The sequence below is a fragment of the Hippopotamus amphibius genome, chromosome 13, assembly GCF_030028045.1.
Source record: "Hippopotamus amphibius kiboko isolate mHipAmp2 chromosome 13, mHipAmp2.hap2, whole genome shotgun sequence".
NCBI lineage: Eukaryota > Metazoa > Chordata > Mammalia > Artiodactyla > Hippopotamidae > Hippopotamus > Hippopotamus amphibius.
The window spans coordinates 52093793-52112500 of NC_080198.1; the positions used below are offsets into that span (position 1 = coordinate 52093793).

Sequence of the window (18708 nt, forward strand, 5' to 3'; positions counted from 1 at the left end):
CAAGACAGAAGAATTCCAGAACAGACTCACGTGTATATAGTCAACCTACTCTGACAAGACTACCAAGGTGAGTAATTCAGTGGAGAAAGGAGAGTCTTTTCAACAATGATGTTCGAACGATGGGCAATCAATATCCTCCCCAAAGAGAATCTCAGTCCTTTTCTTGCACCACAGACCATAATCAACTTGAAACGGATAACAGATCTTAATGCAAAACCTAAACCTATTGAGTTTCTAGAAGTAAAAACATGAGAAAATATTTGTGACTTTGGGGTAGACTAAGATTTCTTAGATGACAAACCAAAAGTAAGATCCATAAAAGAAAAAATAATAAAGTGGACTTAATCAAAATTTAAAATTTCTGCTTAGAAAGATATGTTAAAAAAATAAAGACAAACCACAAACTGGGAGAAAATGTTTGCAAAACACACACCTTCCAATAAAGGACTTATTTCCAGAATATATAAAGAACTCTTACAACTCAGTAATAAAAAGCCAAACAGTCCAACCAAAACACAGACAAAAGATTGGAACAGACCTTTCACCAGAGAAGAACAGGAATGGGAAATAAGAAAAGATTATTATGAAAAGATAATACCAGTCATTGGGAAAAAAGCAAGTTAAAACCATGAGATACCACTATATACCTACTAGAATGGCTAAAATTGTTAAATCTGAACAAGCTATGTGCTGGTGATGCAAACAAAATAAATGCAACTCTTCATACTCTGATGGAGGGAATGCAAAATGACAGTCACTTTCAAAAATCATTTGACAGCTTTTTATAAAATTAAATGTATTTATTTTACAAACCAGCAATCCCACACCTAGGCATTTATTCAAGAGGAATACTGATTTATGTCCATATGAAGAACTGTATGCAAATATTTATAGCTTCTTTATTCTTAATTACCAAAAGCTGGAAAACAAAATAAATCATAGCACATCCATATAACAGAATGCTACTCGGCAATAAAATGTAACAAAATACTAAAACTTGCAACAACATGGCTGACTCTCGGAAATATTATGCTGCATAAAGTAAGTCAGACAGACAAAGGACCACCCCATACTGTCTGCTTCTATAACATGGCATTCTGGAAAAGAAACTTCCAGAGATACAGAGATAGAAATCAGATTTGTGGTTGCAAGTAATAGGGGTTAAGGAGAGGATTAATTACAAAGGCACAGGAGGAAATTCAAAAACCAACAAACAAAAAAACCAACAAAAAACCCCCCACAACTATAGGAGGCAATATGGTAACAAGTATTGTTCTAAGTACTATTCTATCTGCACTAGCTCCATTTATGGTGACAGTAAAAACAAAAGTAATAACAAACATGCACTCATCACTTTCTGTGTTTCTACAATGTTCTATACCTTTATGTGCATTAACTTATTTAAACCATATGAAGTAGGTACTATTATTACTTCCATTTTATAGCTTATGAAATAGACATGGGGCAAGTTTAAACAACCCCAAGTGACAGAACCAGAATTCAAAGAGGAAGAAAATCCAAGCAAAACAAAACAATGAAACAAACTAATATTTGAAATTATAATCAAAGACAACTTTCCAGAAATAAAAATGATCAATATACATGTTGAAAGGGGTCACCATTTACAGAAGTGCCAACTTTGGGACATATCCTAGGAAATTTATTAGACTTCAATGGTATAGGGGGAAAAACTCATTATTACTTCAGGAAAAAAAGACCACATTTCTTATGAAACACATACAATTAGGTTCTTGACAGTAACAAGCAAAATGATGATAATACAACAATTTGAAGAAATTCAAGTAAAGAACAAATGACCTAGACCTTTCTATCTAGCCAAATTCCCATGTATGAGACTATAAAAAAACAGATTTAAACATGCAAGAACTTGAGGAATATGATACTCATGGGCCTTTCCTGAGGAGTCAATTAGAGGAATACTTTCATCCAACTGAGAGATATCACATATATATAATGTATAAATAATGTATAAATAACAATATACAAAATACTATGTACTAGTATACAGTATAAAATATACTACATACTAATAAGGTATCACATGTTACTATATAACAAAAGCCATATATGAAAAACCCACAGCAGACATATTCAGTAATGACAGACTTAAGTTTTTCCTTTATGATCAGAAACAAGACAAGGATGCCTACCTTCACCATCTGTATTCAACACAGTACTTAAAGTTCTGGCCAGAGCAATTAGGCAAGAAAAACAAATAAAAGGCATCCAAATTGGAAAGGAAGAAGTAAAATCACCCCTGTTCACAGACATGATTTCATGTGGAGAAAGCCCTAGATTCCACACTCATACAAAACTGTTAGAGCTAATAAATCAACTTAGCAAAACAGCAAGATACATAATCAACACACAAAATATCAGTTGCATTTCTATACACTAACAATGAACAATGAAAAAGGAAATTACAAAAAAATTTCCAATAGCATCAAAAAGAATAAAATACAAGTTAACTAATGAAGTAAAAGACTGGTATGATGAAAACTATAAAACACTGTTTACTTTAAAGAAAACACACGTAAATGGAAACATCCCATGGTCATTCAAGGTCTGGAAGATAACAATACTACCCAAAGTGATCTACAGAGTCAATACAATCCATATCAAAATCCAATGATTTTTTTTTCTTTGCAGAAGGAAAAAACCCACCCTAAAATTCATATGGAACCTCAAGGAACCCCTAACAGGCAAAAGAATCCTGAAAAAGAATAACAAACGCAGAGGACAAACACTGACTGATTTTAAAACTTACTACAAAGCTAAAGTAATCAAACAGTGTGGTGCTGGCAGGAAGACATACATATAGACCCATGGAACAAAATAAAGAACCCAGAAATAAACCTTTGCATATATGATATTCAATAAGAGTACCAAGTCCTTTCAGTGGAGAAAGGACATTCCCTTCAGCAAACAGTGCGGGGGAAACTGGATATCAATGTGCAAAATAATGAAGTTGGACCTCTACCTAACGGCATATACAAAAACTAACTCAAACAGACCTAAATGTTAGACCTAAAACTATAAAGCTCTTAGAAGAAAACACAGGGCAAAAGCTTCATGACATTAGATTTGGCAATGATCTCTTGGATATGACACCAAAGGCACAGCAATAAAAGAAAAAAATAGACAAACTGGACTTCATGAAAAATTTAAAATTTTTTGACTCAAAGACAGTATCAACAGAGTGAAAAAGGCAATCCTTGGAATGGGAGAAAACATTTCTAAATCATGTATCTTATAAAGGATTAATATTGAGAATATATTGAGAACTCTTAAAACTCATCAACAAAAAACCAAACAATCCAATTAAAAAATGAGAGCCTTGAGTAAACATTTCTCCAAAGATATACAAATGGCCATTAACCACATGAAAAGATGCTCAATATCACTGATTATTAGAGAAATGCAAATCAAAATTATAATGAGCTATCACCTCACACCCATTAGGACGGCTTGCTATCCAAAACAACCAAAGTGTTGATGAGGATGCAAAAAAATTAGAAGCCTTGTGTATTGCTAACAGGAATGTAAAATAGTACAGATGCTACAGAAAACAATATGGTGGGTCCTCAAAAAATTGAAAATAGAATTACGACATGATCTGGGAATTTTACTTCTGGATATATACCCAAAAGAATCAAAAGCAAGGTCTTTAAGAGATATCTGTATACCTATGTTCATAGCAACATATTGGTAATGGCTAAAACATGGAAGCAACCAAAGCGTCCACCAATGAATGAATGGATAAACAAAAGGTGGTATGTAAATACAATGGATTATTATTTCAGCCTTAAAAAAGGAAGGAAATTCTGACATAAGCCACAGCATGGATGAACCTTGAGGACATTACACTAAGTGGAATAAGGCAGTCACAAAAAGACAAAAACTGCATGATTCCACTTAGATGAAATACTTAGAGCTGTCAAAATCACAGAGACAGAAAGTAGAATGGAGGTTGTCAGGTGCTGGGGAAGGTTAAAGTTAAAATGGGGAGTTATTGTTTAATGGATATAGTTTCAAGCTTTACAAGATGAAAAACTATGGCGATGAGTGGTGGTGATGATTGCACAACATTATGAATGTATTTTAACATCACTGAACTCTACGCTTACAAATAGTTAAGACTGTAAATTTTACGTTATATGTATTTTATCACAATTAAAAAAAACACAAAAAAACAAAAAGCGAAAACCATGAGATACCACTTCATACCAACAGGCAAGTAAAACAAAAAAACAAAACAACTAGAAAAAAACAAAGCAAGTATTGGCGAGGATTAGGAGAAATTAAAACCTCATACATTGCTAGTGGAAAAGTAAAATGGGGAAACCACTGTGGCAAACAGTCTGGCAGATCCCCCAAAAGTTAATCACAAAGTTATCATGTCAACCAATAATTCCACTCTTAGGTATATATCGAAGAGAAATAAAAATATGCCCACACAAAAACTTGTACACAAAAGTCATCAGCAGCATTATTCATAACAGTCAATATGAGAAAACAACTCAATGTCATCAACGAATGGTGGATTTTAAAAATGTGGTATATCCATACAATGGATTATTCAGCCATAAAAAGGAAGTACTGATATATGTCAAAAATATGATTATATGAGTGAAGCCATATATAAAAGGTCACATTTCTTTTTATGTGGGTTTTATTTACATGAAATGTCCAAAATAGGTGAGTCTTCAAACAGAAATTAATGGAGGAAAGGAGGAATTGGGAGGTACAAGGTTTCCTTAGGGAGTGATAAAATGTTCTGTACACAGAGGATACTAAAAACCAATGAACCGTAAACTTTAAAATGGTTGAAATAGTGAATTTGTTATATGAATTTTGTCTCGATTTCTTAAAGTTAAATTTTAAAAAATGTTGAAAGGTAATTAACATGCCAGTTAAGGCACTCCTGCAATGGTTCAGACTCTGGCTATGTTAAAAGAATATAAAGAATAAAAACACTATATAAACAATACCACTTTTGCATTTTATAAAAGCATACAAAATTTTAAAAATATGACAGAATGCAAATGGTAGTAATAACTGGGTGATGGTTTCTTTACATTAGTTTTCTGTTTCCAAATTTCTAATATATAGAATATATTATTTTAAAAATTTATTAGAGTAGAGAGTAATAGCCATCCAGACTTCCAAATGCAAATACAACATAGTTGCTTTGGATGATTTTATTAAAAAAAAAATTTTTTACTGGCATAGTTGAACCTCCCTTCATTCTTTGTTCCTCAATATCACTCACCCATACTCAGGAGTAACCGCTATCATAAAGTTGGTATATATGATGCATAAATGTCATATTTTTATACTTTCATTATAAACAGGTATAAACAAACAATATACAATATGGTTTGTATTATTGAAAATTACTGTATGCACTCTATCTCAACTTCTTTTTCCACTTGGCATTATATTGTCAAGCTGCATACATCCATATGTACTGTCACGATATATACTTAATATATAATTGAAACTATGCATTAGTTAAAAGACCTCTCAGCTGTTCTTAAACACGTTTTGGTGAATACAGCACACCCTGCTGCTTGTCATCACCTTCCTCTCTGGGTGCTTTTCCTTCTTCTCGCTAACTCAAGATCAACAAACTGTCTATACTGACTGACCACAACAATATTCTCCGAAATTCCTTGCCAAAGCAAAATAATCCACATGCTAAGGAGCTTTAAAAGATGTAAAATATAAAAGAGAAAAACAATGTTGCAATTCACCTAGCTACCTAAAGACATACTTAATATATAAAAGAGTATTCGTATGTAAAAATGTGGAGCAATTTCCAACACTGAAAAAGTATGAACACAGGCTAAAATAATAAAGAAGCAAACAAATACATGCAAGGTTTAACTTGAAGCTATACTATGTGGCATCCTTTTCAATGTAGGAAAAACATTAAGTTTAGAAAGCTTGGCAATAGACTTCTGGTTTTTGGCTCTACATGTAAGGAGCTTGGAGGTCACCACACAGTCCTAACAAGTAAAAAGCTGAACAGACTGAAAAATCAACGACTCTTCTTGGATCTGTGAGTGAGAGAAAGACACAACACAAACTGCTGCCCTCAACAATGGAGAGACACACGTGCAAGAATCAATACTGCAAATAGCTGGGGGCAGGGAGGTGGATAGAAAAGCCTGATAAGTCTCAGTGTGGAGACTTAAAAACTCCCAGGTGGACTCAGTCATATGGTGATCCCCACAATTATGCTGGATTTGCCTCCAGGATCTTAACCAGATTCTCACAATAAATACAGGGGAAAAAATCCCCTTGGTGCTTCTGGCACAGCAAGGGGAATAGGAACCGTTTTGAAAAATGCCAAGGCAATCTATTCTCAACAAGGCCTGTCCTCAGGAGAAACTATTAACTAGATCCTGACCTGCTAGGGTGTTATCAGAGCCTAACTGACCTGGGGAAGGGAAATACATAACTCCAGTCAGCTCTAGCCATCCTTTCTCCACCTAAGTGTAGAGAGAAAAAAAGAAGCACTTGTAAAGTTCACAGTCCACTTTACTGAAAGACTTAGACCTAATCATAAGACTATACCTCACCTCCTTATTACCAAAGGCTTATTTACAGCAACTCCTTTTACCAAGTACATCATGTCTAGCTATGAAGAAAATAATGCAAAGCATACTAAAAGGCAAAAAACACTACTTAAAGAGACAGGCAAGTATCAGAACCAGATATGGCAAGGATGCTGAAAGTATCAGACCAGGAATTTAAAATTATGATTAATATGCTAGGGGTTCCAATGGATAAAGGAAATAGCATACAAGAATAAATGGGCAATGTAAGCAGAGAAATGGAAATCCTAAGAACCAAAAAAAAAAAAAAAGAGAGAGAGAGACTACAGATGAAACTAAGGATGCCTATGCTGAGCTTACTAATAGACTAGCCATGGCTGAGCAAAGCATCTCTGAATTAGAGGCTGTATCAATAGACCTCTAAAACTGAAAAGAACAAAGACTAGAAAAAATAAAACAGAATATCCAAGGAGTGTGGAACAACAACAAAAGGTGTAATATACATGTAATGGAAATACTAGAAGGAGAAGAGAGAAAGGAACAGAATATCTGCAACAATAATGACTAATAATTTCCCCAAATAAAGTCAGACATCAAACTACAGATCCAGAAAGCTCAAACACTAAGCAATAAATCCAAAATAACCAACCACATCTAGGCATACCTTTTTCAAATTACAGAAAATCAAAGATAAAGAAAAAAATCAGGAAAGGAGCCAAAGCAAAAGACACCTTGCCTACAGAAGGACAAAGATAAGGATTACATGACTTCTACGCAGAAATCACACAAGCTAGACAAGAACAGAGTGAAATATTTAAAGTATTGAGAGAAAAAAAAAACACCACCAATCTAGAACTTTCAAATTACCCTTCAAAGTTAAAGGAGAAATAAAGACTTTCTCAGACAAACAAAAATTGAGGGGATTTGTTGACAGCAGACTTGCCTTACAATAAATGCTAAAAGTTCTTTAACAAGAAGGAAAATAACGTAGATCAGAATCTTAAATCTACATAAAGAAAGGAAGAGCATTGAAGACATAGTAAGTAAAGGTAAATTAGAAACTTTTATTTCTCTTATTCTTAATTGATCTAAAAGATAAGTTTGTTGAAAACAATAATACCAACAATGTATTCTATTATGTATGCTCACACAAAAGTGAAATGAATGATAGTTATGATACAAGGGACAAGAGGGGGGAATTAGGATTATTTTGTTATTATAAGGTACACACCACTGCCTATGAAGTGGTACAGGTAGACCTCAGAGATATTGCGAGTTTGGTTCTAGACCACTACAATAAAGTGAATATTGCAGTAAAGCAAGTCACATGAATTTGTTTCCCAAGGCATATAAAAGCTATTTTTATACTAAATTGTAGTCTATTAGGAGCACATTATGTGTTAAAAAATCAACACATACACTTTAATTAAATAATATTTTATTGCTAAAAAATGCTAACCATCATCCAGGCCTTTAGTGAGTTATAATCTTTTCGCAACAGTAATATCAAAGATCTCTGATCACAGATCACTAAGTCTAATAATGAAAAAGTATGAAATATTGTGAGAAATACCAAAATGTGACAGAGACACTAAGTGAGCAAATACTGTTGGATAAATGACGCTAATAGACTTGCTTGATGCAGGGTTGCCACAAACCTTCAATTTCTAAAAATGGAGTATCTGTGAAAACATGATATGCGTAGTATTCTTTGAAAGTGAACCTGGATTAGCTGTAAATGTATGATACAAACTCTATGGCAACCACAAAAAGTAGTTTTAAAACAAAAAACTGATATGCCAGAAAAAGAAAACAACATATAAAATGCTCAGTTAAAACCACAAAAGGTAGAAAAAGAGCAGAGAACAAAAATAAAACAAAGAACAAGAGTTCCAAATAGGAAACAGTAACACAGATGGTAAATACTGATCCAACTAATAATCATTTGTATGTCAATGGTCTAAATGCAACAATTAAAAAAACAAATTGTCAGGGAGGTTCAAAAACCAAGACCCAACTATATGTTGTCTACAAGAAACCCACTTTAAATATAAAGATACATATAGTTTTAAAATAAATAGATGGCAAAAAATATACCATGTTAACACTAATCAAAAGAATACAAGAGTAACTATTAATTTCAGACAGAGCCAACCTCAAAGCTAGGAAGTTAGGCATACATAAAGAAAGGCATTACGTAATGATAAAAGGATTAATTTTCAAAGATGACATAATCCCTACAGTGTATGTGCCTAAAAACAAAGTGTCAAACTACATGAGGAAAAACTTATAGAGTCGCAAGGATAAATGGATGAATCCACTACCATAATTGGAGACTTAAAATCCCCCTCTCAGGTGGATGATTTCAGCAGGTAGGAAATCAGCAAGGTCAGAGCTGAAACTCAACACGACCACCAATCAACTGGCTACTGGATATAGTGGACATCTGAAGACGATTTCATCCAGGAACAGCAGAAGACATACTCTTCTCAAGCCTACATGGACATTCACCAAGATAAACCACATCTGGGCCATGAACACATCTTAACAAATTTAGAAGAATAAAAACCACGTAATGTGTGCTCTTAGCCCACAATGGAATTAAACTAAAAATCAGTAACAGAAAAATAACTGGAAAATCTCAAAATACATGTGGATTAAACAACATACCTTTAGATAAATCAGGGGTCAAAATAAAAAATCTCAAGAGAAATTCTAAAGTATTGTTAACTGAATAAAAATGAAAATACAACTGACCAAAATTTGTGGGATGTAGAGAAAGCAGTGCTCATGGAAATTTACAGCAATTAATGTATATAACAGAAAAGATAGCTCTAAGACAATTATCTAAGTTTCCACTTTAGGAAATTAGAAAAAGAAGGGCAATTTAAATCCAAAGGAAGCAGAAGAAATAAGAATCATGGCAGAAATCAATAAAGTTGAAAACAGGAAATTTATAGAGAAAAATCAATGAAACCACAAACTGGTTCTCTGAAAGCCAAACAAAAATCAATAAGCTTCTAAGCCAGGCAAAGAAAAAAAGAAGACAAATACTAATATTGGAAATAAAAGAAGGGCCATCACTACAGAGACGTATTAAAATGATAATAAAGGAATACAATGAACAACTTTATGTGCACAAACTTGATAACCTAAATGAAATGGACCAACTCCTTGAAAGAAATCTGCCAAAACTCAAGAAGAAACAGAAATCTGAATAGGCCTCTGTCTATTAAAGAAAAGGAACCAATCAATACTTAATAACCTTCCAAAACAGAAAGCACCAGGCCAAGGTGGGTTCACTTGTGAATTCTAGCAAACACTTCAAAAAAGACAGCAATACTCTACGACCTCTTTCAGCAAAGCAGCCGGAATACTTCCTAACTCATTCTATAAGGCCAGCATTATGCTAATGCCAAAATCAAAGACATTACAAGAAAAGAAAACTACAGACCACAATCTCTCTCATTCACATAGATGCAAAAATACTCAACAAGATATTAAGAAATCAAGTCTAACAAAGTATTGTAAGAATTATATATCAATATCATGACCAAGTGAGATTTATTCCAGGTATGACTCACTGGCTCAACATTTCAAAATCAATTAATGTAATTCATGACATCGAAAGGTCAAAGAAAAAAATATCATGTAACTACAGTTGGCCCTAGAACAAGGCAGGGATTGGGGCAGTGACACCCTCACCTCCCCTTGGCATCAAAAATCCTCATATAACTTGACAATAGGCCCTACACAATCTGTGGTTCCACATCTAGGGATTCAAGCAACCTTGGAACACGTAGAATTGTAGTATGTATTTACTGGGAAAAAAAAAAATCTGAGAATAAGTGGACCTGAAGAGTTCAAACCCATGTTGTTCAGGAGTTAACTGTGTATCAATAGATAGAGAGGAAGCATTTAACAAAATTCAACATCCATTCATGATAAAATCTCTCAGCAAACTTGACAGAAATAGAGCGGAATTTCCTCAACTTGATAAATATTATCTACAAGGCAAGGATGTCTCCTCTCACTACTCCTCTTCAACATCATACTAGAATTAGTGGCTAATACAGAAACAAATAAACAAAACAGAAGCTATACAGATTGGGAAGGAAGAAATAACTTGGCAACAGTAAAATAATGCAAGTTTCACAAAAAGAATTCAAAATTCTAAGCCACCGAACCACATTTCACTTTCCTAAGCATTTCTGACTCCTCTCCCCGTACAAAACAAACAAAATTAAGAGCTTATTTTCTGATAGCCTCTTTACTGCAGTTATGACTTATTTGTTACAAACAGTAACAGCTTCTCTGTATGCAACTATAATTGATAAATAAAAAGACAAATACTGCACAACAGCATTTCAGCAGAAAGTTCATGGGTATTAACAATAACAAAACATTGTTACTTACCCACAAATAATATGTGAACTGAAGTGCAAAAATAGCAATGCCTTCATTATCAAAGGATCCAGCTACTGACCGAGAAATGTAACCTGGTACAATAGCAATAAAACAAGCAGCTAAAAGTCCTGCTCCTTGGTTCCAAAGTTCTCTGGTAAGCAGGAAAGTAGATATAGATGTAAGGCCGCTAAAAGTTGGTGCAAGGAACACACATACATCTCTTATGTGAACTGTTATGTTCAACGTATTTAAAATCCAGTGGATAAGGCCAGCTGTTATCATCAACCCTGGGTAAACCTAGGAAGAAGAAAAAAAAAGGAAAATTTAATCACATATAAAATGAGGTAGCTGAAAACACTAACATAAGCTCCTTTTATTATTACATATTATTTATAGTAAGTTTTGAGAATAAGCTCTCACAACAGTCTGCCTTCTTCACACACTACAAAATTAAATGTTCTTTTGGATTAGATACAGACAAAAAGTTCTCATATGCAGAAATACATAATTAAGCAAAAAGAAGAACGATCAGACTGAATGAATGATTAAAAGTGAAGAGGTTCAACAATGAAAAACGAGGTAACTATCTTATTGATCCCACTAACTCTTATCTTTTCACTATAAAACAGGGTCCTAATCTAACATATCCTTAAGTTTGGGGTTTAAACATGCTCCAAAGTTGCCTATACTTGTGTTCAAGGGACTGAGAAAAGGACGGAAGAGGAAAGAAAGTTATGTGCAATATTATTTAAGTGGTATTTATAAATGATTCTTCCTTTCTTTCAAAGTCAAGATTTGGAAAGTAAACAATTCTAGCTAGGAAAAGAAGGACTAGTTAGTTGGTGAATTCAAATATAATATTTTGGGACTCCTGGAAGGTTAGACATTTTTACACTTCTTAAAACATGTAAGGATAGAAAGGAAATAATAAACTAGAATAGGCCAGTTAACAGTCTTCATCCTCCCTCTAGGAGAGAACACGAAACATTAACAGGATTCAAAGAACAAGAAACAGGACATTAATTTTGAGCTATTTGTCAGTGATTAAAATGTGTATTTATATTTCCATCCTTATCTAAATGCTAAAATATTTTTTTATTTCTCCATCACTGACACTACAAAGAATGTTATAAATTTCCTTTCTGCAAACTCCCCATCGTCTTTAACCCAACTCCCTTGCTTTATTCCACAGCACTTATCACCATTTCACATACTATTTATTCCACTTATCTATCTATCATCTATTAACTAAACACCCTTACAAGAATATAAGCTCCAGAAGAGCAAGAAAAATTTCCTCAGTGTCCAGAATACGATTAGCACAAAATGAATACTCAGTATCTACTATCTCAGTATCTATTCCAAATACCAGGACACCAGGAGTCTCAGATGACAAGCCTTCACTGAGGGTGAATTCAACATAAAAAGTTATAAACACATCAGGAAACAAACTACAGTAATCAAAGATTAGTACAATAAAGTATGTGATAGCATTCACACCACAAGAAGTACAGACACAGCCATCTGCCACATCTCTCACCATTCAATACCTTTCTAATCCACCCTGGACACCATCATGACTATTCTCCTGTATCTTTATCTCTGTATTTACATCAAAGATAAGAAGATGCCCAGATTATAAACACACATCTGACTATCATGGAGAACATATTCCTTCCAAATACAGAGGAAACATTTATAAAATTTGGCTACATCTTGGGCCACAAATCATTCCTCAATAAATTTCAAAGGATTAAAATTATAGCATCGTTCTCTAACCACAATATATTTGAAGTATAAACCAAAAAAAGATAAGTAGGAAATTCTCTTATGTTTAAAAGTTAAATACAATCCCAAGTAACCCATGAATCAGGGGAAATGATAATGGAAATTAAAATACACTTTGACTAAAACAGTAACGAAAATACTACATATCAAAATGTATGCAATGTAGCTAAAAGTGATTATTGGGAAATTTATAGCTTCAAAATGAATACATTAGTAACAAAGAAAGGTTGAAAATTATTGAGCAAATTATTGAGCTAGATAAAAACATGAAAACAAACCCAAGAAAGTGGGAGGAAGGAATTAAATGGAAATTAACACAAGAGAAGGCAAATATTTAATAATCAACAAAGTCAGTTTCTTTGGGTTAAGAAATCTACTAAAATTGATAAATCTCTGACAAAACTGAATCAGAAAAAAATAAGGCACACATATGTACCCCAAGAGGTGTCCTGTCTTCCATTTCTCTTCAGCATTCTCCTTACATCTCAAATCCTAAAAATATTTTCCCTTATATCATCTTCTGGACATTATAATTCCCCATGAACTATGATCAATACTCAATTATCTAGAGTAACTGACACCTGGGAAATCAGAATTATCTGATTCTTCTACATTTCAATTTCCTTCCAAAAAAAGTTTTTTTCCAATAAAGTTGCTATAGAACAAAACAAAAACACACAAATAACCTGAACTTAAGAGTGTGATAAAGAGATCCACTTGTCAGAAACAGTGGCTACTATGAGATAACCCAAAAACAGGCTGGGGGTCAGGGTGGGAAGAAGAGGGTCAAGAACAGAGATTTAGCAAATTAAATACTAGATAATCAGCCAAAGAAAAATGTATCAGTTAACTATACAAAGCTTTCAAGAACTGCCATCACCTTAGTGATTAATGATTTACTCAAGTAACTGCAAAATTTTAAGATTAACATAAATAACTGCAAATATACTTACAGTACCACCTACTATTCTTCCTAGTGGATACCATGCTCTTTCATCAAACCAATTTAAAAATTCATAGAACCCATGAGACGCAAGATGATGTGTTGATCTATAATTAAACCTAGAGAAAACAGGGAAAACAGAAATGTTACAAAACTTTGCTTACCAGAAAGAAACAGCTTCTATCTTTATAATATTATACTTTATATTTAACTATACATAACTCTGTGGCTAAATAAATACATCTTTAATAACAATTTTCTTTAAACCTAAGCAACATTATTTTCCAAGAAATGGAAAATAGGCTTATAGCTCTAAATATAACTAAAAACAAAGCCCGCCCCCCCCCCCCACCCCGCCCAAAGTCTACAAAGCTACTAATGCTCAAATTATCATTTGGCCATTGCCTGGGGTACAGGTGGTAGACAGCTATGCATTTGAATTTTAAAAAAGTGAGGGAATTTCCCAAATGGTCAAAGAAATCAATGACTCTCAAAAAATTAAAAACCACTGACAGGAGACAGCATCAAAATAAAGCGTGCATATTCAACATAATTGCCTCCAATTCCATAACCCGGAAAATTACAGAAATAAAGAAAGAGTTATAATAGCACTAAAACCATGGGAGATGAACTGTAACAGCACTTTAAAACAAGAACATGACCTTAACTAATGAGAAATTTTATCAATGAAAGACAAAAAACTAAGTGAGAAGAAATGAGATGGAAGAAGCCACAGCCGAAACTGCAACCAGAAGTAAACTGCAAACAATGGTGTGTGTGTGTGTGGGGGGTGTGTGTGTGTGTGTCTGGGGTAGCAGAGAATGGGAAGGAGTTTCCAGGATGTTCCACGTTTAGCATAAAGTTGTTATGGGGGGAGAGGGGCAAGAGAAAACCCTACAGCAATCCTCAGGGTAATGAGCTTTAGAAACAGCCAAGGCAGGTGGATACCATTGCCAAGCAAGAAAGTGGGCCTCAAAGGTTATCTGCAATACATGTAGACAAGTGATTCAAAAAGTGGAATAATGCTTGACAGAAAGAAGATGAACAGGAAATCCTCATATCCAAAATCAGCTCGATACAGCCTTCCCAATAGCAAATCATGACTCTCCCTCCCACCATCACTAAGATACAAATATTGTAGTATTTTTAGATAGACTTGATCAAATACAAAAATAAGCACACATCCAAATAGCAAACATTTGAGAAAAGTAGGCAATATGAAAACTAAATTAACAAATGGAAGAAATAATACCATAGAAAATAGAAATAAGAATATCTTCAGAAGTAAGACAAGCAATAGCAGCCTGAAAGGAAGCATATCCTAGAGGTTAAGACCACAAGTGTTAGAATCATACTGCCTGGGTTTGAATATCTTAGTTCCACACTTATTAGCTATGTGATCTTGGCTGGGCAAATGACTTACGGTCTCTCTTTGCTCTAGTTTCTTCATCTACAAAAAAGCGATAACAACAGTACTTATGTCAATAAAGTGGCTATGATAAGTAAACAACATAATGTCTCTAAAGCACTCCGAGGCTACTGCTACTATTACCATAAAATAAAGATCTATGATAAAAACACTAAGTTTTTAAATGACAAATGATCATTAAGACAAACATAAAAGATGGGCTAAATAGTGAAAAGGTTAAAGATGCAAAGCAAATTAGTAACAAGACAGAAAGTATTTTGAGGAGTGACATTAGAAAGATGGCACAGTAGACAGGAGACACCAGCCTTCACACCCCCAACAAAAAGTAAGAAACAGACAGCTGTCCATGGAGGAAAATATCCCTGGGAGGCTCAGGCAGAACTGAGATCCTACAGCAGCACAATGAAGCAAAGAATGGAGAGCAACCACACAGAAGCATGACTAGGGAGACAGGCTTAGTTGAGACTTCTGGAGACAGCCAGGAGCAAACAAGGGTGGCGGCTACCAGTATCAGCCATGTGGTAAGTACCACTGCAGTGCCCAGTGGTCTGCCCTGTGCAGGACCCAGGCAGGATTTTCGACTGAAGACAACAGCACCCACGACGGCTTTCACAAAAGGGGACCCCATAAGTATTCATCAGAGCAGACTCCAGTGGCCTGCTCTGCAGAGGACAACAGCAGCTTTCACCAAAAGCCATCACTGCCACAGGACCCCTGGAAAGGGAGATGCTGCTGTGTCCTCAGCAAGAAAGAGCTGCTGTGGCACTGTCCCAGGACCAGGGCTGCCATGCCCCCCTAATCCCACAAACACTCTGGACTCCAGAACCACTGTTGCTCTAAGTGCTTACACTTCAGACTCCAGCTCTGTAGGTGCTCTGTGTGTGCCTGAGCTCCAGACCCCAGCTCCATGGCTATTCCATGGGCACTCACCAGTACTAGCATGACTAAGAAGACACCTGTGAGCTGGACCTGGTGCCAAGAGAGGTCCCCCTGGCCATAACAACTCCCTGTGGGAGAAAAAGATCAGAAGGTCCCCAATAGCTCTTATCAGCCCCATGGACACTTGCAGCCTTGGCCACTGAGGACCTCTGCAATCTTCATTAACACTAACCTCAGCTGTTAGAGCTGCACAAAGACTACACCCCTAGACCTTCCCTAGAGTAAGAACTGCCACAGCCTATTCAGCCAGCACCCTTGCACCTACCTGCAGGTGAAGGTCTTTCCCCACCAAAACCACTCCATCAAATGGGCAGGCATAAATACAAGATTACAACAAAAGTGAAAAAAACCAAGTAAACATGACACCACCAAATGAACACAATTATTTTGCAGTAACTAACCACAAAGGAATAGAGCTATGAATTGCTTGATAAAGATTTCAAAATAATTGTTTTAAGGAAGCTGAGCAAGCTACAAGAGAATCCAGAAAGACAACTCAAGAAATCAGGAAAACAACAGATGATCAAAATAAGAAGTTCAACAGAGAGAGAGAAATTATATAAAAAAGAACCAAAGAGAAACACTGGAGCTAATGAAAACAATGAATAAAATGGAAAAAAAAAAAAAAAGCAGTAGAGAATATCAACAGCAGACATAAACAAGCAGAAGAATCTGAGAACTAGAAGTGCGGTTACCTGAAATTATTGTAGCCATGGAGCCAGAGCAGAAGAAAAAGGAAGTGAAAAATAGCCTATATTAACTATGCATCAAAGGGAATGATGTTTGCATTATGAAAGTTCTAGAAGGAGAGAAAGGGGTACAAAGCTTATTTAAATAAATAATGGCTAAAAACTTCCCAAATCTGGGGAGAGACACTTATGGTCATCCAGTCATGTGATATTCACAGGTCCCAATACATATTCAACCCACACAGGACTTCACTGAGAGACATTATAATACAGCTGCCAAAAATCAGAGTATTTTGAAAGCAAGAGTAAAGAAAAGTATCTCATATGTGGGGTACACATAAGACTATCAGCAGGTTTCTCAGCAGAAACCTTGCACCAGAATAGAGTAAATATATTCAAAGTGCTGGAAGAAAAAAACTGCCAACCAAGAATATTCAGCAAAGCTGTCCTTCATAAAGACATTCCCAAACCAAGAACAACAACAAAAAACAAAAACAAACACAAAAAACAAAAACTGAAGGAGTTCATCACTACCAGACCTGCATTATAAGAAATGTTAAAAGGAGTTCTTCAAGCTAATGTGAAAGGGCAATAATTCGTAACAGAAAAACATGTAACAGCATAAAACTCACTGGTAAGGTAAGTACATAATCAAATACAGAATATTCTAGTATTGTAATAAATCACTTAGCTAGTATAAAGGTTGAAAGACAAAACTAAAAATATAGCTACAATAATTTGTTAAATACACAGCATAAAAAGACTATGACATCTATAACATATTTGGGGGGGTTAGGTTTTGCATGCAACTGAATCAAATTGTTAGCTTAAAGTTGACTGTTATAATATGCTTTATGTAAACCTCAGAGTAGCCATAAAGCAAAAACCTATAGTAGCTACAAAAAGATAAAGAGAAAAAAATCAAAGAATAAGGAGAACTATCAAATCACAAAGGAAGACAGCAAGAGAAGAAAGGAACTACAAAACAGCCAGAAAACCATTAACAAGATGGAAGTCATGAGTCTTTACCTGGGACTTCCCTGGTGGCGCAGTGGTTAAGAATCCATCTGCCAATGCAGGGGACATGGGTTTGATCCCTGGGCTGGGAAGATCCCACATGCTGCGAAGCAACTAAGCCCATGAGCCACAACTACTAAGCCTGCGTGCCACAACTACTGAAGCCCACATGCTGCAACTACTGAAGCCTGCGTGCCTAAAGCCCATGCTCCACAACAAGAGAAGCCACTGCAATGAGAAGCCCATGTATCACACTTCATTGTGCGCAATGAAGACCCAATGCAGCCAAAATTAATATAAATAAATAAATAAATGTCTTTACCTATTGGTAATTACTTTGAATGTAAATGGACTAAATTCTCCAATCAAAAGACAGAGTTTAAATATACTAAAAACACAAGACATATGCTAACAGAAATTCACTTCAGCTTTAAGGACACATATAGGCTGAAAGTGAAGAGATAGATATTCTACGCAAATGTAAAGCAGAAGAGGGCAAGAATGGCTATACTTTTATCCAACAAAATAAACTATAAATCAAAAACTGTAACAGAGACAAAAGGTCATTCATTACAGAATGATAAACAGATCAACTGATCAAGAGCATATAACAACTGAAATAGATAGCAATGCAATAATCATAGCAGGCTTTAATACCCTATTTTTAATGAATAGATCAGAAGGAGAGAGTATGAATAAGGAAATATTGGACTTGAACTACACTTTAAACCAAATGGATCTAAACAGAGAAGATTCCATCCAACAGCAGAACACACATTCTTCTCAAGTGCACACAGAATATTCTCCAGGATAGATCATATATTAGGTCACAAAACAAGTCTTAACAAATTTAAGCTGAAACTATACCAAATATCTTTTCTGACCATGATGGTATGAAATTAGAAATCAATA

The 18708-nt window shown here is 34.9% G+C and overlaps 1 protein-coding gene across 1 annotated transcript in view; it reads right to left on the bottom strand.

Annotated features, from left to right (window-relative positions):
* Nucleotides 1–18708, bottom strand: part of STT3B (STT3 oligosaccharyltransferase complex catalytic subunit B) — a 96901-nt gene that overhangs the window by 39117 nt on the left and 39076 nt on the right. Inside the window, exons 2-3 of the mRNA XM_057705323.1 lie at nucleotides 13733–13841; nucleotides 11001–11288 (exon numbers count right to left, since the gene is read on the bottom strand). Coding sequence (XP_057561306.1) covers nucleotides 11001–11288; nucleotides 13733–13841 — 397 coding nt within the window. The remainder of the gene's footprint in view (nucleotides 1–11000; nucleotides 11289–13732; nucleotides 13842–18708) is intronic.